This window comes from Acomys minous (assembly GCF_964271855.1).
Source record: "Acomys minous genome assembly, chromosome: 15".
NCBI lineage: Eukaryota > Metazoa > Chordata > Mammalia > Rodentia > Muridae > Acomys > Acomys minous.
In genome coordinates this window covers 91,737,263-91,757,611 of record NC_140497.1, presented here as the reverse complement: position 1 = coordinate 91,757,611, position 20,349 = coordinate 91,737,263, and the positions used below count along the sequence as shown (strand labels likewise).

Genomic DNA, 20,349 nt, shown 5'->3' with positions numbered 1-20,349 from the left:
TGCTTCTGATGTCCAAGGGCCTTTTTTTAGTTTCATGAGATCTCATTTAATGAAATTATACTGTTTGTAAGACAATAGATGCTACTCTAGCCTAGTATGTTAACTGAGCCAAGACAGTTTCAGAGCAACAAATGCCATATATTTTTGTTTATTTGTGGTTCCTAGATTTTATACATATATGTAAATTCGTATATACATATATATATTGAAAATAGAAATAAAATCACCTAGAGAGGAAGACCAGATAGTTTAGTCTTAGAATTAAGCTTAGTTGGTTAGAGTTTAAGATGTTATAAATTAAGATAGATATTTTAAGTTAATTGAGACAAGATGTGATAGATACTGATTTTCATTCAGAAATTTATACCCGACAAGATAGGAAAGATGCTTTCTTCAAGTTTGCCTGATACAAATAGCCAAATCACTATGAATGTAACATTTATATAGCTCCTGATTGTCCCATGGTTCTTCCTGCTGTATGTAGTTTATTTTATTCATGTGTAATAATATAAATGTATATGTTAAAATTAATAAAATAAATAAATAAAATTATCTAAGAGGTAAAGAAGATTAACAAAAAAGATGGAGCTAAGAAAAGAGATGGTAAGGTTCAACATACAATATATACTCATACAAAAGTTTTAAAATAAATAAATCATTTTTAAAAATTACTGAGGCTGGAGAGATGTTTAAGTGGTTAAGAGTGAACACAGTTTTGCCAAAGACCAGAGCTCAGGTTCTAAATGCCTCACAGCTGCCTATAACTCCAGCTCCAGGCATTCTAGAGGCATCTTCCCACACCCACTGGCATGTGCACACATGTGCACACACATACATATGCACATAAACATGTGCATAAATCAAAATATTAGTTAACTAAAAATTTTGTGCACCACCCAGGCCCACAAAAGATTAAAAGATATACTATTAAGTAAGTACATGTATATACTATCTACCGTATATTTAATGTACATAAAGTAATCTATGTTAAATTATGATCAAAACACAGTACACGATAAAATTTATACCACAAATCTAAGTGTAGAAAGATAGAATTTTTAGAAATGGGTTCTTGCCTGTTTTAGATGGCCACAAGAAAAATGTAAAATGCAACCATGATGTGTATTTCATATGTCAATGTACAACTAAAACATGAAATTGTGACATCCCAAAAATGTCACAAAGCCATACTAAAGTAGAGATGTTCATATAAATTATGTGTGAACTATTTCTATCTAAAACTAACGCCACATAAAGCAAATAGGAACTGCAAGTACATGCGTTGGCAATGAAGTAAAACATGCTGGACACCCAACTTGAAATCTGAGCAGAGGGCTGGAACCGTGACAGCAAAGAAAGCGATTGACAAACTCCCCACCGTTTCTGACCCATGTGATGAGCTGACAGATTAAACCACTGGGTTTTAAGGACTATGCATATAATGCCTAAACATATTTCTCTGTTGGAAAAGTAAAACTCACTTTTTGAGCTACTTTTTGTTTATACGAAAATAAGACTTACTAGATTTGCTTTCACAAGATAGTCTTTGTAGCCCAACAATGGCTGTCCTCACATGGAATACTGAAGCTTGCAGCTGCTCAGACTACAGGGCTGGGTGCTCCAGCAGTCCTAATCCAGAGTCATTACCTTCAGTCCATGTTGGAAGGCTAAAGAACCTAGTTCCGGTGTCAGCAAGGGATGATGCAAGCACCACCACTACCACCACCACCAGCAGCAGCAGCAGCAGAAACAAGGTAGATGAAATTGACAACAGTACATGAAGGCAAAAAGGCGGGAACCAAAACACTTTCAGCCAGGCCAACCGTTTTTAGTTATGCACGTTTGGATCATCACATATTGAATACAGTGAGTTTGCATTTTGTTGAACGCAAATGAAATGAAAGAGAAGTTTTATTTTCTGAACTCTTCTTGAAAAGTAAAACAAACACAACCTGAAATGAGCCTCTAAATCTAAATCTATCCTACAGAACATGACAAGAGTACAGTTTGAGGCACCAGTACAAACCACCCTCCTATTATTAATGATGAAATATTTTTTATTAGCTGGTATTTTATGGTTTAAAAGGTAACATTTTCAAGGAATTATTTCCAAAGAATAAAACTGATAAAGATATCTCATTCCTTGTGATGCAGAGTCACACCTGTCAATATGCCTCATTACCTCATATTCTATAACACTAAAGGAATTCTCAAGTTTGCATCTCACCCATAATACAGTTCTGTATGAATAACTTATCACTGGATACACAGGTATATGCATATCAAAGTATCATGTTACATACCTTAAGGGTATACAGATGTTGTCACTCATGTTTCAAAAAGCTGGACAATACTAAATAATTTTTATCATGTATACTACCTCACTTTTTCATTAAATAAAAGATTAGTTACTTTATAAAAATATATATTTATTTTATTTTATTTTACAACATACATTTTAGTTATTAAATAATAAATACAGATATTTATTATCTGATTACATTTTTATTGTCAAATATTTGAGAAACAAACTTTTTGGAAAAGAATAATTAGTATAATTCACTAACCAGAATTTTACATAAATAAAATCTTAGTATTCCATATTTCTTGTTAGAATTTTCAATAGGTTGTTTAAAGCATAATAAAGACTAACATGTACAATAAGTATAAATTTTGAAATTAAATATTAAAGCTTGTAATGATGATTAAGTTTTATATATTAATGTGAATTAAATTTTATTTCATTGTGAACACAATGTATATATTCTAACATCTAAATGATACTCTGACACGTAAAAAAAAAAAACTAAAAATAAGTCACCAAATGTGTTGAAAAATTACTTTTAAAAAATATAATTATCAGTCTTTTAAGGGTTCTAGGTTTTCAAGAAAACACATTCGCAGCTATTGTTTATTGCTCATGAATTATTAGACAAGGATAAAATGTGAAGTAATTGTAATTAATGGGAGTGGGTATTTAGGAGATGACAACATTGTAGGCTCTCTGGGATACAACACTGAACACATTCTCAGGGGAGACCCACTAGGAAGCAGGGTTAGAGGTTGCTGAAATATTGAATGGTTAAGTTCTAGCATCCCCGCCCCCATGGTCTACAAGACAGCAGAGCTACGGCCTGGACTTTGTTTCGTTCCCAAGGGCTCAAGTCTTTTGAAGTCAAAACAAACACACTTGGAATATTTGTTACATAAGTAAAAACGCTGTCAGGGGCAGGGTCCTATTTTAAGCACTTGTAGTCATAGTAGCATGTTGTCACATGCTTCTCTGCTCTCTCTTTAAATAGTACTTTCTGAGCCGCTACTTAAAATTACAGACACCTGGATTATGTCCCCATCCTGAGGGGTTTTAATACTCTGTTTTTGTTTTGAGTATTTCTGTTCATTCATCATAAAATAAAGCTGAATAAAGCATGATTAGCATGAGAGCTACACGTGTCCAGCAGAGTAGCCATACCTCTACACTCTGCTCTTCAGAGCAAAACTCTGCCTTTATAGACCAAAGAGGCAACATTTTTCAGGATTTAACAGACCAAATCTGAAGAAACCACAGCCTCACTCTTGTGTCTGAACAGCTGATAGCTAACTAGATAGCGGACGATGAGTGGGACCAGTTTTCGATGTATCTCTAGTTATCCTTGTGGATGAATGGACCTATGCAATGAGCGACCTTAATATCAGTCAGGAGAGCAGGAAAATAAATTATCTTTCCACGAAGCTTTGTAAATACCACAGTATGATCAACTGGAAAGCACACTGTAGGACAATTCAAGAGACAGAGCCGCTAAGACCTAAGGCAAGTAACAAATCCTCTGATTTGTATTTTAGAGAAAAATGAAAGCAAACAGTACATGTCTCTTAAATCTCAAAAAGAAATTTTTCTTTGTACAGTACATGCATTTCTAACTTTGTAGACAGAATCAAGTATTATGAATGTTGATTAAAACATAAGTCAATACCTAAAGCATATGGTCCCTATTTGTTAAATAATATAATTACAAATCCTATCTTAATCATACAACATATAATTTTATTTTATTCTTTACAATTAGTACACAATATTGCTATTAAAATTAATTTAATTACTTAAACATGGGTAACAGCTTTTAAATATTTTGTTTTCTAAGAAGAATCATTGGTTAAAGGCTGTTGTTACCTTAAACAGCACAAGAAAAACACTTGTGTTTTTAGAGGGAAGCTCACTCTAGTGTATACATTAATTTAAACAGGAAAATTCATGTTTCATGTTGCTTAAATAAATGTTAGCAATGTTTTGTCCCAATTAGGGATGTAGCAAAAACTACTTACTTTATATTTCATCTCATAATGATATGACTTAGAATAAAAATATTTCCTAATATTTCCTGTTATAGTTAAGAAACTTTTAAATAACCTGCACTTGTAAACATGTACTGAAACAATACCATGGTGATAGCTCAAATCTAATTATCATGAGCTATGGGAGATATTTAGAACTGTATTAGTTAGAACGATATTATTTATAAGTCATGTCTTTCAATTCCTTTACATATTTTTACCCTATCTTTAATGAAGAAATAGAAGAGAAGGAAAGAAAGGATATGAATCACACAGAGATTACAGAATTCATCCTCTTAGGCCTTTCTGATGACCCTGACCTTCAGATTGTGATTTTCCTCTTTTTGTTAATCACATATATATTAAGTGTGACTGGAAACCTGACCATCATCGTCTTGACTTTTGTAGACTCCCATCTACAAACACCGATGTACTTCTTCCTGCGGAACTTTGCTTTCTTGGAAGTCTCGTTCACGAGTGTGTGCATCCCTAGATTCCTGGGGTCTATTGTCACCCAGGACAAGACAATTTCCTACAACAACTGTGCTGCCCAACTCTTTTTCTTCATCTTCATGGGAGTGTGTGAATTTTACATTCTAACCGCCATGTCCTACGACCGCTATGTTGCCATCTGCAAGCCCCTGCACTACGCCACCATCATGAGCAGGAGACTCTGCACCGTGTGTGTGCTGTGTGCCTGGATGGGTGGTTTCCTCACGGTCTTCCCGCCCCTTATGCTTTTGCTCCAGCAGGATTACTGTGCCTCCAACGTCATTGACCATTTTGCATGTGACTTTTTCCCCCTCTTACAACTGTCTTGCTCAGATACTTGGTTCCTAGAAGTTATTGGTTTCTATGTTGCTCTGGTTACTCTCCTGTTCACTTTGGCTTTGGTGATTTTATCTTACATGTACATTATCAGGACTATACTAAGAATCCCATCTGCCAGCCAGAGGAAAAAGGCCTTCTCCACCTGTTCCTCTCACATGATCGTCATCTCCCTCTCTTACGGAAGCTGCATTTTCATGTATGCCAATCCCTCTGCAAAAGAAAAGGCCTCTTTGACCAAAGGAGTGGCAATTCTCAACACCTCTGTAGTCCCGATGTTAAACCCCTTCATCTACACCCTAAGGAACCAGCAAGTAAAGCAAGCATTCAAAGGTGCAGTACACAAACTAGTATTTTCTGTAAGTAAATGAAATTAAAAGTATGTTAAAAATGTATACAATTCCTGATTGCATCATGGTTCCTCTTGCTGTAGGTAGTTTATTGTATATATGTATAATAACATAAAGTATATGTAAAAAATAAAAATAAATAAAAAACAAAACAAAATAAAATAAAATGAGATGTCTACACAAAAAAAAGAAAAAGAAAGGGAACGTGTATGTTGAAAAAATAAGGAACTCTATTAAGATTTAATCAATTATAATCTTGTACTTATTAAATATCTGTATTAAGTACCTTTGTTCTCTGATAGTTTCTTTGTGTGCTACATTACAGGAAATTTTATAGTTTCATAGTCTATTCCTATTATTTCTACAATCAATTATATATATATGAAAACCCAAGCCAGATGAAATTCCAGCACCAAGAGGAAAATCGGGCACAAAGGTCTACCAGTAGTCTAGGAGCTCTTGGTAATTCCTAGGTGCCAGGAAAGAGAGGGCTGGCTTCCCTTCAGGGTGTAGACCTGGATAAGGTGATCATACTGCAGTGAACGGCCACTGAGCAACACAAACTGGCCTTGGCGGTCAAAAAATAACAAACACATAAAGCTGAGGGAGAAGGAAACGGGCAACTCTGGGAAGAATTGTGCAAAGGAGGATGGATGTGATCAAAATATGTTCTAGGGAGTTCCCAGATATCTAATAAAAATAATAAAATTTATTTCTTCTACAAAATTTTCTGGAAATGTTATGTATTATTAAGACGTACTCTGGTGCCTCATATTTGACCATGTCCCCTGGAGGGGGAGACCTGGTGGCACTCAGAGGAAGGACAGCAGGTTACCAAGAAGAGACTTGATACCCTATGAGCATATACAGGGGGAGGAAATCCCCCTCAGGAACAGTCATAGGGGAGGGGAATAAGGGGAGAATGGGAGGGAGGGAAGAATGGGAGGATACAAGAGATGGGATAACCATTGAGATGTAACAAGAACAAATTAATAAAATAATATATATCTTGGAAAAAAAGAAAAATAAGAAATACTTTATAGGAGTTTGACTATGTTTATATGTCCATAAACTATATATATTCTGTCATAAAATACTTCAAGAGTAAAGCTACATATCATATTTTTCCATTTTTGGTAGCATTTTGAGATTCTGTATGTTCTGTTTACCCATTCCCTACGAGCAATATGCTCTATTACACTTTGTCATATTTTTTCTGTCATGGGGTCTCTCTGTGTGGCCTTGGCTGTCCTGGACTCACTCTATAGACCAGGCTAGCCTCGAACTCACAGTGATCCACCTGCCTCTGCCTCCAGAGTGCTTGGATTATAGGTATGTGCCACCACGTCCAGGAAATACTTCATCTTAAATGCAAGATTATACTTGATAAAATTTAAATGTGCCATACTTGTTTTCTCTGTAAATTATACAAGCTGTTTCTTTAAAACACAAAAGTAAATTTGGGAATTCCCTCTACACATTTCAGCCATCTGGGCATCAATTCAATGGCACATCTTCTGCCTGGAGGTGACTGTTGCTGACTAATAGTTATGCTGTGAGAAAGTTAGTTCACTTTTTCCTTCATATTCTCCCAACTAATGCAGATTAGAAAATGCTATGTCTCATATGCTTTATCTTTAAATGTGTAGAGCACCATAACATAAAAACTTAAATGTAAAAAATGAATAAAAATCATTTATACCAATTTTAATGTTTTTGAAAGGAATTTTTGGCTTTTAAATCTTAACTGTCTGCCAAGATACAAATGTCAAAACATTCTACTACCAGTAAATGACATATATCAGGGGAATTTCATGTTTCAGAGTCATTTTGCACTCTAAGTAGTACAACATTTTTATTTAAATATTTTCAAATGCCTTTACCTATTCCCTTCATCTATTCATTTGTTCAAAAATGTGCCTACTAAATAAAGAAATGATTCAGTAAAAGAAAAGATTTGTCCTGTCCTAATATAGCTCTAAAAGAAAAAATGTAAGTGTACAAAATATGTCTGATCACATGCGATTTTATAAATAGTAGCACAGTATGTTGTTCAAATTCAAATAATATTGAAACCTAAAAAAAATACACTACTTAATACTGTCAATAATGTCTAAGTTATACCAAGAAGCGAGTAACATGTTTTTCTTATTTCTTATGCAGAAATAGAAAGCAGCCTTAAGAGAGAAAGGGAAAGAGGAAATATACATATCACACAGCCTCAGATGGGCAGACACAGCCCTAGTATCTAAAATTGTCTAAGTACTGACTGCGTCTTATGTGAAATGGAACTGTTTAAGAAATACTTTATGGGAGAAAAATCATGTAGCAGTTTGACTATGTTTTACTGTTGTTTATCAATACTATGTCACACAGTGATATGACACATTTGGTGCTTTTAAAGGTGGACTACAATGTAAATACAACCACTCTAATCAAGAATCTGAGTTTTCCCTCTGGTTTCATATTTGGAGTATGCAAATCTTTAAAAGGGGAGGAAGAATTTTTACTGTTTGTGTGTTTTTCAGTGTCTATTCAAATATTGTCCACTTGTGAATTCATATTTATAATTACAAAACAAATTATAAGTGAGATAATATATTTTTGCTAAATATGCAAAACATTTAATTTCAAAATAGTTTTGTTATAATTACACCATTTCCCTTTGCCTTTTCTCCTCCAATCCCTTTTATGCACCTTCTCCCTCCCTCCCCGTCTCTCTCTCTTCCTCCCTCCTTCCCTCTCTAACTCCCTCTCTCCCTCTCAAATTCATAGCATTTTTATCTTTAATTGTTGTTACATACATACATAAATACAATATACTAAGTCCACATAAAGATCTAAGTGTCTGAGACTTAAATTTCAATATGTCCTAAGTAAAAATGTAAGAAAATTTAGACACACTAGCTTTTCAAGGCTAATACTCAAGTTTTTTTATTCTTTTATTGTGAGCTTAACAACACAGAAATGCAACTCAAAACCACAAGAAAACATTTTCATATTCCAGTAACAACAGATATTAGCAAAAATATTTTTAAATCAAATGTTGGAGGAGATTTTTTTTAAAGGAACCCTTGCAACCTATGAATATTGTTGGTAGAAATTTAAAATGGCATAGCCATTCTATATGAATTTTCCTTTAAAAAATTAAAAATAGAACTGCCGTATGATCCAGCAGGTCATCTATTAGGTAAATATAAAATGAAATCAGCATGCTAAATAGCCAATAAAAAGGAAGAAGGTCCACTACCAACTGAAAAACAATATGGCATGTATGTGGAATATTAACCACATGAAAAATGATGAACCCAACTCTGTTGGCCTTTGTCTGTGGATGGAGGAGATGCTCCCTCCCAGTAGACTTTGTGCTTGGAAATAGGTGAGTGTACCCCCTTCTGGCCTTGCAGGGACACTTTCAAAGCAAAGAGCACAGACCTCAGGCCAAACGGTATCAAAAGCTGGCTCTTTGAAGAAATACATATCAAAGCTGCCCTGGAGACAAGCTCACACACACACACACACACACACACACACACACACACACACATGCACACACCACTGAAAGTGTCCTGCAATTCAGATACCCTTGGTTTAAAAAGCCTAGAGGTCTGGGGTGGGGGCTCTCACTCCCCTGGTTCTCCCTCCATAGCTCCCAGTCTTTGTCTTTCTTTTATCATTAAGCTTAGTGAATTAAAATCTAGCTGTTCAACTCTTGACTGCCTTTATTTTAACCAAGGATGGTAGGCAAGTCTGAGGCTCCCTTCTCCTGCATGGGAAGGGAATGGACTCCCACTGTCTCAACCCCGTGGGCTAAGCGTGTGGCCTCCCTGAGATCCCTCAAGCTAGAGGATACGACGTGAAAACCCCCTCACTGACGAGGAGGCCTTCCTCATGACCAGTCCTCTGGACAGAGCCTTCCTCAGCTAGCCTCCAAAAGGCTGAAGAAAACTCTGTGACCAGATTCCCAGCCCAGCTCCAAGAGAAAGGAACCCACACAACTCATATAGTAACATGGAAGGAATTACACGTCATCATGTTAAATAAAATAAAGCACAGAGACCCAGACATGGATGTGCTCTTGCATGAACTTGAATTAATAGGAGAGGGAAAGGGGAAGAAAAGAGATAGAGTAAGGTTGATTAGTAAACATTAGGCTGCAGTTAAATAGAAACAAATTCTGGTGTGCCACAGGAAACAGAATAATTATAGACAAAGATATGCACTATATATTTCAAAACTTAGAAGAAAGCATTTTAAAATAATATTTAACTAAAACATATTTAAAAGGCATTTTTTTCAGAAAACTGAAACTCTGTTACAATTGATTTCTTTTTTAAATATATTTTATTAATTTATTCATATTACATCTCAATTGTTATCCCATCCCTTGTATCCTGCCATTCCTCCCTCCCTCCCATTTTCCCCTTACCCCACTCCCCTATGACTGTGACTGGGGGTGACCTCCTCCCCCTGTATATGTTCATGCTACCAAGAAGAGACTTGATTTAATTCTTATTTGACCTCTTATTATAAATCATTCTTTTAGGAACATAATTACTGACTGAAATGAGGAGTTAATAACAAATTTCAAATGAAGGTTTTTTTTAAAGCAAGTCGTGGAAGGATCTGGACTTCTCTGAGTGAAGAAAATAGCTCTTCCATCGCATTTTAATAAAATGGAAATCAAAGCAACTATACTTAAATCAACTGTATGAAAACATGAAAATTGTTCATACCCCAGAAATAATATATTTTTAATTATTTCTATAGAGGGACTTTGCAAATGGCCACTCTAGCTGGAATACACACATGCTCTTAATACATACCTTTAGTCCAAAACAATGAAGGTAAACTTAGTTGGTAGACAGAAGCAACCAAGTTTGAAATTGGTATATAATTGAGGGACAGGCAAAGTGATGAATGGAAGAAAGATTTGACAGAATAGAATATACCCAACTCTCACAAAAACAGAGAGGAAAGAGGCAACTTGAGGGAAGCTCAGAGAGAGAAAGGGGGCAGTTTTATGGAAAGAGTTTTATAGAGACAGGTTGTAGAGAGAACTAGACACAGGTGAAGACAGACTAGCCAGAGAATACGAAGGAGCCAGATTAGAAGAGATTGCTAGAGTTAGTTTGAGGCCAAGCACAGCCATTCATTCACCAGCTGAGAGAAGCCAGTTTGAATCAGTCAGCTTAGAGAGGCGTTTGAGCCAAAACAGCTGAGTTGAATCAGGCAGCCCAGAGCTCAGAATAAGTAAGGGTGAGCTTATTCAGTGGTAAGTTTCAGAGGCTGAGAACATTCTAGGCTTAGGTTAGAGTGTATGGAGGCTAGAAGCTTTCGGGACTAGTCCTAGGTTAGCATGCTAAGGCAGTAGGCCTCAGAGGTGACAATTGCATGAGGCAAATAAAAGATATTTTTACATCTTAAATTACATATTTTGTGTTTTGATTATGTTGACTTCCTTTCTCCAACTCCTCTCAGGACCATGCTCATCTCCCCACTCACCCAATTTCATCTTCTCTTTTCCATTTTCACTTCATAATACCCAAATATGCTCTCCGAATACTGGATGGAAGGGCATCCCCTGTAATGTAGTAAATCTACCAGGAATCATACCCTTAAAGAAAACTTACTCCCTCTCCCAACAGCCGTCAATTGTCAATACCTTCTCAGCTAATGTTGGGACGTTGTGCCCATATCTCCAAACCAAGCTGTCATTTTGCTGGCTTGAGATTACACAGATCTTCGGAATGCTGTCACTGCCACTGTAAGTTTATATGTGCAACTTCCCTGTCATATCTTGAAAACAACGTTTTGCTGGAGCCATTCACCATCTCTGTCCCTTACAATCTTTTCTGCCCCCTTTTCCACAATGATCCCTGAGCCTTTGGAGGGCAGATTGTGATGTGGATATCCTATTGAGGGCTGAGATGTCTGCTGGCTTCTATTCTCTGCAGGGTCTTCATGGTAACTGCCATCTACTGCAAGAAGAAACTTCTCTAACGCGTGCTGAGAGGCACACTAATTTACGTAGGTATACAATAAAGTCATGAAAAATCACGTTATGTCCACTTATCAGAATGATGGAAGTAGGTTCTCCCCTAGGCCTTATGACTTCCCTATGGCAGATTTTTGGCTCCAGTAATGGTGCCATAGATGGGTTCCATCACAGAGAGCCGACCTTAAATCTAACACAGAACGATGACATTCATGGCACTCCTAGACCAGTGAGCACACCTTGGAAAATCACCCTGTTTATATCTTTCAGGGTTCAGAGCTGAAAAAAATTGGTGACTGCTTTTCTCCACCAGTAGCATGCATTAGCACCTTTAGACTATGAAAACTCACTTTCTGGGGAAGCTCACAAGTCCTCACATGTCAGGCCTACCTGGTCTCTTACGCCGACCTGGAGTTTAGCAGGATGGTAAATGTTGACTCCCGGAGGAAAGCTGCACTGAGTCGAGAGTCTCACTGAAGCAAGGTCTCAACTTTACTATGGCGGGTTTCTCTTATATAGAGTATAGGGAGTGGGCGGGGCATAAGGTGTGAGACCAATCAGTTTGTGTTACCTGGCTGTTGGTAGGCGGGGCTCGAACCAGGATGTGCCCAGATGGACCATGCTGAGTCATTTCTAAGCGGAAGTACCCCTCAGAGACTTCCTGAAAACCGAGCTAGGCTCGGTTTTATCCTCAAGGCCTCAGAGTGCTAATAGATTCGGCCAGGGGAGGTGTGGGGAGGTCCAACAATGACCAGTTTTGTTTCTCCATGTTGTATGATGCAAGTATGTGGTGTTTCAGCTAAACAAGAGAAGTAACAGTAAGCTGCAGTGTTTGCGTGATCTATGTAACCTCTCTGACTAACAACTATTAAAAAGGTAACCAACCGGGCCTTTTATTTACTGGCCTAAACTTTTACAGTAATGCGTTTCTGGGTGATTTTTCCATGAGATTGTTCATGTCAGTTACCCCTCATCAGACTTAATCACTGAGGCAATAGGAATTATCAGACTTCATAAAACTAATATGTATGTATGTATGTATGTATGTATGTATGTATGTATGTATAGTAAAGGACACTATCATTTAAGGGAAAGAAAAAAATCTTTACCACACATACATCTGACATAGATTTAGTAACTGCAATATACAAAGAACTAAAAAAAAAATTTTTTAAAAAAAGCTATTATCTGGAGGAAAACTAATTAAAATATAAGGCATTAAACTAAACAGAGAAAAATGTTAAGTTCAATATCCTTAACCATCACTACTTTGAAATCAATATAGCAATTCCTCAGAAAATTGAGAATTGATCTACCTCAAGACCCAGTATATACCCAAGACACTCCATCTACCACAAGAACACTTGCTCAACGATGTTCATGAAGCATTATTCATAATAGCTACCAACAAGAAACAAACTAGATGTCACTGAACTGAAGAATGGATAAAGAAAATGTGGTACCCTTACACAATGGAAGATTACTCATCTGTTAAAAGCAATGACATGGTTAAGTTTTACAGTTAAGATTAGCTGTCTAGGGGATAAGATGTTTTTAGGTGTAGATAGATGTTTTAAGTTGATAGAGATATGGCAGATATTGATTTACATTCAGAATTTTAGGGCTGGGCGTGGCAATGCATACCTTTAATCCCAGTACTCGAGAGGCAGAGGCAGACAGATCACTGTGAGTTTGAGGTCATACTGGTCTACAAAGTGAATCCAGGACAGCAAGGCTACACGGAGAAATCCTGTCTCAAAAAAAAAAAAGAAAGAAAGAAAGAAAGAAAGAAATTTAGATGCATCAAGATAGGAAAGATGTTTACTTCAAGGTCGCCAAATACAAATAGCCCAAACACTATGAATGTAACATTTATATAATTCCTGATTGCTTCAGGTTCTTCTTGCTGTAGGTAGTTTATTGTGTACATGTGTAATAATATAAATGTACATGTAAAAAAATTTTTAATTTTTAAAAATTAAAAAAAATTCCAGGTAGCTGAAAGCAGATGGTAGAACAAGTTAATAAGGCCCTGGTAGGTAGAACGTGGACAAGGGCTCAGTGTGGAGCAAAGCACAGACCATTCATGCTGTCTCCCAGCAGAGAATCTGGCCAGATCATATCCACTTCCCAGACATTGAAGTAAGGATGCATATAGATTCATTTAGTGAAAAAAAAAAAAGATGAGGTACCATTCAGACAACAGCAAAGTTAATGCTGGTTGCCTTTAGGAAAGCTTAAAGTGAGAACTCTGATTAATAATTAGAACCCAAAATATGTTTAATAAATAATCACGATCCCTGTTCACCCTCTGAGTATCCTGCAAATAACTAGATATATTACTGAGAAGTGTCCTATTAGATTATGGATAGAAGCAGGATGCAGATAACCTCCCCCAAAATTAAACGTGAATATTAGGTGATGGGAAAAAAGCAAGAGTTAATAGAAGCTAGGAATGAAGAAAAAAATATAAATGCCATGAGAAAGGGACAGAAGGATCTGAGCAAGTCATTATTTTAATGTCTTTAAAAATGTATTATGCCTCTTTCCTGCCCCCACCCTGTCCCCCTGCAGCAGGCTGGTGGTGACCCAGTCCAGAGGGCCTAAGAGCATGAAGGTTGACGCTGCCCCTCACCTGGGCAACGCTGGAGAGCTGGCCCTGGTGCAGGTGGCACAGGAGTGCTGGAGGTTTGACCAGTTAATTCAGCTTCTACTCAGACCCAGATTCAGGGATCTGAGTTGGTCCACCCAGACCCAAATCTAGGGATCTGAGTTGGTCCACCCAACATCTACCCCAACTATGAACTGCTGGAGCATGTGAAGGGGCTCGTCCTGCAGGTCCAAGGCTGCAGGGCCTCCATGACACAGGACAACAACAGGATTTCTGAAAGGAGTCTCTGTGAAGATCCAGTGTTGATGGTGTAGCAGAAGCCAGAGGCCTAATGACAGGCCAATGTCTCATTTCAATGAACATTTTCAAGTAAAGCTGTTTCAGCAAAAAGGTATACTGTGACACATCATGACCCACTGCATCTTCCATGGCAAAAATATTTTGTTGTTGTTGTTGTTTTAGTTTTTACTTTTTGTTTTCTTTTAAGAGCCAGGTTGCAAGGATGGGGAGCAGATATAAAGGGACACGAAGATGAATGGGATTGGAGTATGTGATGTGAAATTCACAAAGAATAAATGAAAAGTTTAAAATGCATATCTAACAATCCTATGTTATTGCTTATTTCAAAGAAAATAGCCACACAGCAGCACCTGCTTATGAAATATGTTTGTTTTTATAAATATGTGTGTGTGTGTATAAGCGTATAGTTTTTTTTAAAAATCCTGTTTTGTCTTATAGATGTTTGCCTTTTTTGTATAAGAAGAAAACTAATAAGAACTATACTGCTCACAATTATAGATATGATGGGGGAAAGGTAATCATTTCTTCCTTCAAGTTTTCATATGAATGTAAATTACCACTTATATTAATATATGGGACCTCATACCATTTTGTTCTTTTTAGAAATAATTTAGTCAGAGAATGATTGCTAAATCTATTGTCATTAATAGGTTTATGGAATAAAGTGGACAAATAACCTGAAAATAGAGTTTAAAACAAAGGCAAAGAAATAAAACTTTCATGAGTATGAACAAAGATTTTCAATATTTCTACATGAATATCTTTAATCAAATATTCTTATAGTGCATCACATCAGCTCTTACATTTTAAGTAAGGGATTTTTTATCGTGTATTTCTTTCCATTTGTTCCACTGTCAGTGACTCTTAGTTTTAAAGCCTTTCAGTGACCAACACTTAAAAAATTAAATGCACACATGTTTTATGCATTTTTATTATTTGTACCTGAAATGAACATAAAGAGAAAATTGTGAAGTATAATGCAAGTCAAAAATACCAACTTTTCAAAATGTGTTTTTTTCAGTTCATAATTATTTTCAAAAATAGAAGACTCATATATACACTAGCATATGCAAAAAAAGTTGATAAATTAACTGAAACAATGGATGGAAGCAGACAGGTGATAAATGCAACTTGAAGATAATTTCCCTGTGATATTATCATGAAGAACATTGAAAGGATTTTCCTGAATGTTAAGAATTAAGAGACAGCGAAAATGTGTAGTTTCTCAACATTGGCCATTTCAAAATACATTTAAGTCATACAAGAATTCAAAATAGCATCTCAGTGTGGCACAGCCAAAAGACCTTCCCTAGCTACCAAACTTCAAATGTTATAAGCATGGCAACTCTCCTGAAGACAGGTCCAGAAGAAAAGTATGAACTCATGCAATCAAAAAGACAAATATATAAACTTTGTGGTGGATCGATTGCTCAGTAGCTAAGAGCATACACTGTTCTTCCAGGGGACCTGAGTTCAGTTCTCAGTATTCACAACTGAAGGCTCCCTGCCTGTCACTCCAGTCCCAGGAAACCCAATGTTTCTGGCCTCTGCAAGCTCCCACAATCACATACGCATATACAACTCAGACAGTCACATTATTTAAAATGAAATAAAGTATTTTTAAGGAAAAATAAATTCCTATTGCCCATTGTTCATATATCTGCCTCATTTGCTCTGAAATTTCTGCATACTTCCTGTCAGTATTAACAAAAAGGAGCCTTTCGATGATTCATCTGTGTCTTAATGATGTCCCTCTATGGCACTCCTTGTTTACTCAATTCCCATGGGCTAACAGGAAGATACACATTAAGTAAGTCCAAGCCCGGATCCCTTTTGACAGCATACCCAGATAACACTCTTCCTTGTTTGATTATTCAAACCATCATTTGCAACAACAAAAAAAAAATAGCATTCTCTTAAGCCTAAAGAAAATGTTATTTATTTGGGGGGGTGTATAAGCTATAGTGCTGCAAAACCTCCATCTAGAAAACCCCTGTAAATGCAGAGGAAATGTTTTGCAAGTTCCTTGCGCTTTGTGAAGAAAAACAAATGGAGAGGTCCTCCATCAGCACATGCTTTCCCACGTTTGCCTATGGAAGGAAGGGAAATAATGCCTCCACTGTAATCTGACAGGTTTTCCCAGCAACAGAAAGTAAGCATTCCATGAGTCAAATACTACTACTCTCCATGCAAAAGAAATACAGTCTGGAAAGACACAACTAAGTTAAATTGTCTTGTTCGTCAGTTAAAGTGAAACCAGATAAGTTACTGAGCCAACCTACAGGATCTGAAATTATGACTATTTAAGAAAGTAGTGTTTCAGACTTCAATTTCAAGATGAAACCAGAAGTAAGTTTGTTATCTTTATACATTATAAAATAGCCCAACTAACTTAAGCATTTACCATATTTTCTGTATGTAAGATGTACATACTGTTTAGACTGAATGAGCTTTTATGCAAGTATATAAAGGAAAGGAGTGAGATAGTGTAATGGGGAAAAGGCTAAATATCACGTTTTCTCTCATTTGCAGAATCTAGATGTGTGTGTGTGTGTGTGTGTGTGTGTGTGTGTGTGTGTGTGTGTGTGTGATGAAAGCAGAAAGGGTGCAGGAAGTGGACCAAAGAGAAGGAAAGATGATGAAGAAGCATCTCACACTTACTTATTTTGCAGTATAAAATAATGTAAAAGCATGAAACTGTCATAGTGAAATTCATTATATTGTGCGCCAAGTAAAAACTAACTTAAAATATTTCATATGCATTTGTGTGGGTTTATAGCCTTTTTAACACTGAAACTGAATAAATGTTATCACTGAAGTACCTATTAATTAGTGTCTGGAGCTGAAAGCCAACAGTAAGCACTGGATTGTTCTCCCATACGCCCTATGCTTAATGTTATACTCTGATGGAAATAGAGTCGTTAATGTGTACTTTCAATTATTTGAGAGAATATCTACTTCCTGTATAAGTGACTTAGACCATCTACTTGTTCGTTTGCATAACACCATTGTGTTAAAATTTGAATTACACATTTTGTGAATTAAATGTTTCTAGTCAATGACATTATTTTTTTATTTTTTTATTTAATTAATTTATTCATGTTACATCTCAGTTGTTAGCCCATCCCTTGTATCCTCCCATTCCTCCCTCCCTCCCACTTCCCCCCCTACTACCCTCTCCTATGTCTGTGACTGAGGGGGACTTCCTCCCCCTGTATATGCTCATAGTAATGAGTGAGTTCACCCAGAAGCAAAAAGAGTTAAATGGTATATACTCACTTATATTGAGACACTAGTCCAAGGGGTATGTCCCCATGAAAAACTTTACCTACCAGGAAAGTGGGTCAGAGGGGACGACATCCTATTGAGACTTTAGGTGTGAGACGCCTGGGAGAATGAGGAAATAGAAGGATCCAGAGGGTCCTGGAAAACTACAGGTGGGTCTGGGCCCTGGGGTCCTCCTCAAACTATGACATTATTTTTTTAATTTCCTTTCCTATCCTCTGGTCTTTGTATTACATAAGAAAATTTATCCAAAGACCCTGATGTATGAAATCCAGAAGAGATTTCATGTCCACAAGTTAGGAGGTTGCTTCTCCAGCGAGAGGGTCATCGGAGCCAATTGCTGATGAACTTATAAACGTTTCTTAAACCTCAATGTACTTAGGTTTACAAAATGTAAATCTGAAGGTAAGACTAAATCACCTATGTAAGATTTTCAACTGTTTGTTTAGACTATGCATGTTCAAGACTCATTTTTACAATGTTGAGGAAAGGGAAGATCAGTTACACTATTTTACATATTTCATTAGGCAACTTAATAATTTTTTAATATTTATAGATATAAATATCTTTAAATCATTGGGAATTGATTTAAGTAATATCATCAAAATTTTTTAGCTACACTTATAGCTCTAATGTGTTTTTCAGTCAGCAGGTTAAACAACAGATATTATTTGTCATTTTGATGGAAAATAAGGAGAGGCAATTTTTTTTTATTTCATAAGAGTATTCATCTTTACACATGTTTTCTAAATACGATGCCCTATTTTTAGTATTTTTTCTATGCATTTTCTGTTACGGAGGATACTTTGTATATTTAAAAAGAAGATCCACAATGAAAAACCACACAGTGCCCTCAGAATTCGTTCTATTAGGACTGTCGGATGACCCTGAGCTTCAGATTGTGATCTTCCTCTTTTTAATTATCATGTACATACTAAGTGTCACTGGGAACCTGACCATCATCACTCTCACTTTGGTAGACCCCCACCTACAGACTCCCATGTATTTCTTCCTCAGGAACTTCTCTGTTTTAGAAATAACCTTTACGACTGTCTGCATCCCTAGATTTCTAAGCACAATTGTTACCAGAGACAAAACAATTTCCTACAATAATTGCACAGCTCAGTTGTTTTTCTTAATCTTCATGGGCATCACTGAGTTTTACCTTCTCACTGCTATGTCCTATGATCGCTATGTTGCCATCTGCAAACCGCTGCACTACACAACCATCATGAGCAGAAAGGTCTGCGTATTGCTGGTGTTTTCCGCCTGGCTGGCAGGGTTCCTCAACATATTCCCACCTGTCATTCTTTTTCTCCAGTTAGATTACTGCGGCTCCAACGTCATTGATCACTTTGCTTGTGACTACTTCCCCCTCCTGCAGTTGTCTTGCTCAGACACGTGGCTCCTGGAAGTGATTGGGTTTTACTCTGCAATAATGATCCTGCTCTTCACTTTGGCCCTAATCATTCTGTCTTACATGTTCATCATCCGGACAATCTTGAGACTTCCATCTGCCAGCCAGAGGAAAAAGGCGTTCTCTACGTGCTCCTCTCACATGATTGTCATCTCCATCTCATATGGTAGCTGCATATTCATGTACGCAAACCCTTCTGCCAAAGAAAGGGCATCACTGACCAAAGGGGTGGCTGTTCTCAACACGTCTGTCGCTCCCATGCTGAATCCGTTTATCTACACCCTGAGGAACCAGCAAGTGAAGCAAGCATTTAAGGACACTGTCCAAAAAGTGGTGCTTTTCTCTGGAAAATGAAAGTATTGTAATGCTAAAGTATGGTTTCTAAGGGAGAAAAAGCGTGATCTGTGGTAGGGTTGGAATTTTGGTATCGAATGACATTGCACATTTAAGAGTAAGCACTATGCTCTCAGCTCATTTCTGTGTGTGTTCACAGACATTGGCCTTTCCATTTATCACCTAGGTGTTTACCTGTGAGTGTGGTTTTTTTTCTAAAAAATGAAGCCTTTTCAGATTTATCCTGTCATGAATTCCATGTCAGAACCTTTCTTGATTTCAGTTATTTAGGAGTTTACCATCTTCTCACTATAAATTTATTTTCATTGTCGTTAATAAACTTGGGGAAACTGTTCCATGATTTTCCGATATTTCAAATCTTTACTGAAATTATTTAGGTGGTATAGAAAGTCTAGGCTAATGGCTATGAGTCTGTACAGGAGCATGCTATTTTTGTGTAGACACAGTACATTTACCATGATAGAAAGTGTGTCAAGATGTGGATTTCACTGTGTAATATGAGAGAATGTTACCAGGAAATCTGTTTCTATTTAGCATTCCATGAGATAAAATGACCACAATCACTGGCAATTTGTGTAAAAATATTAAAAATTTAAAAATATTGTAATCATGTGAATAGCACTCTTTATACTAATAATTACAATAAAGAGAACTGGAGTGAAGGATGAAATAAAAATACGCAATGATTGTTAGAGTTTACCATCTTCTCATTATAAATTTATTTTCGTTGTAGTTAATAAACTTGGGGAAACCATCTCTGGCCAATCGGCCTTCTACTCAGTTTGACTGAGGCTTTCATGATTCTTCCAATTCTATTTGTAAAGTTATGTGAAGTGCCAAAAGCCATTCTGCCACAGAAGTTCAGTAGGCATGT

General features: G+C 36.7%; 1 protein-coding gene across 1 annotated transcript; it reads left to right on the top strand.

Moving 5' to 3' along the window:
- Positions 1 to 4,595: 4,595 nt before the first annotated feature.
- Positions 4,596 to 19,475, top strand: LOC311584227 (uncharacterized protein; the record flags this gene model as incomplete). The annotated part of the gene is made up of 5 exons (XM_084758328.1): positions 4,596 to 5,519; positions 11,159 to 11,277; positions 14,083 to 14,196; positions 14,607 to 14,665; positions 18,475 to 19,475. 5 exons carry the CDS (start codon positions 4,596 to 4,598, stop codon positions 19,473 to 19,475), a joined length of 2,217 nt encoding a protein of 738 aa, XP_084614454.1.
- Between the last annotated feature and the right edge of the window lie 874 nt (positions 19,476 to 20,349).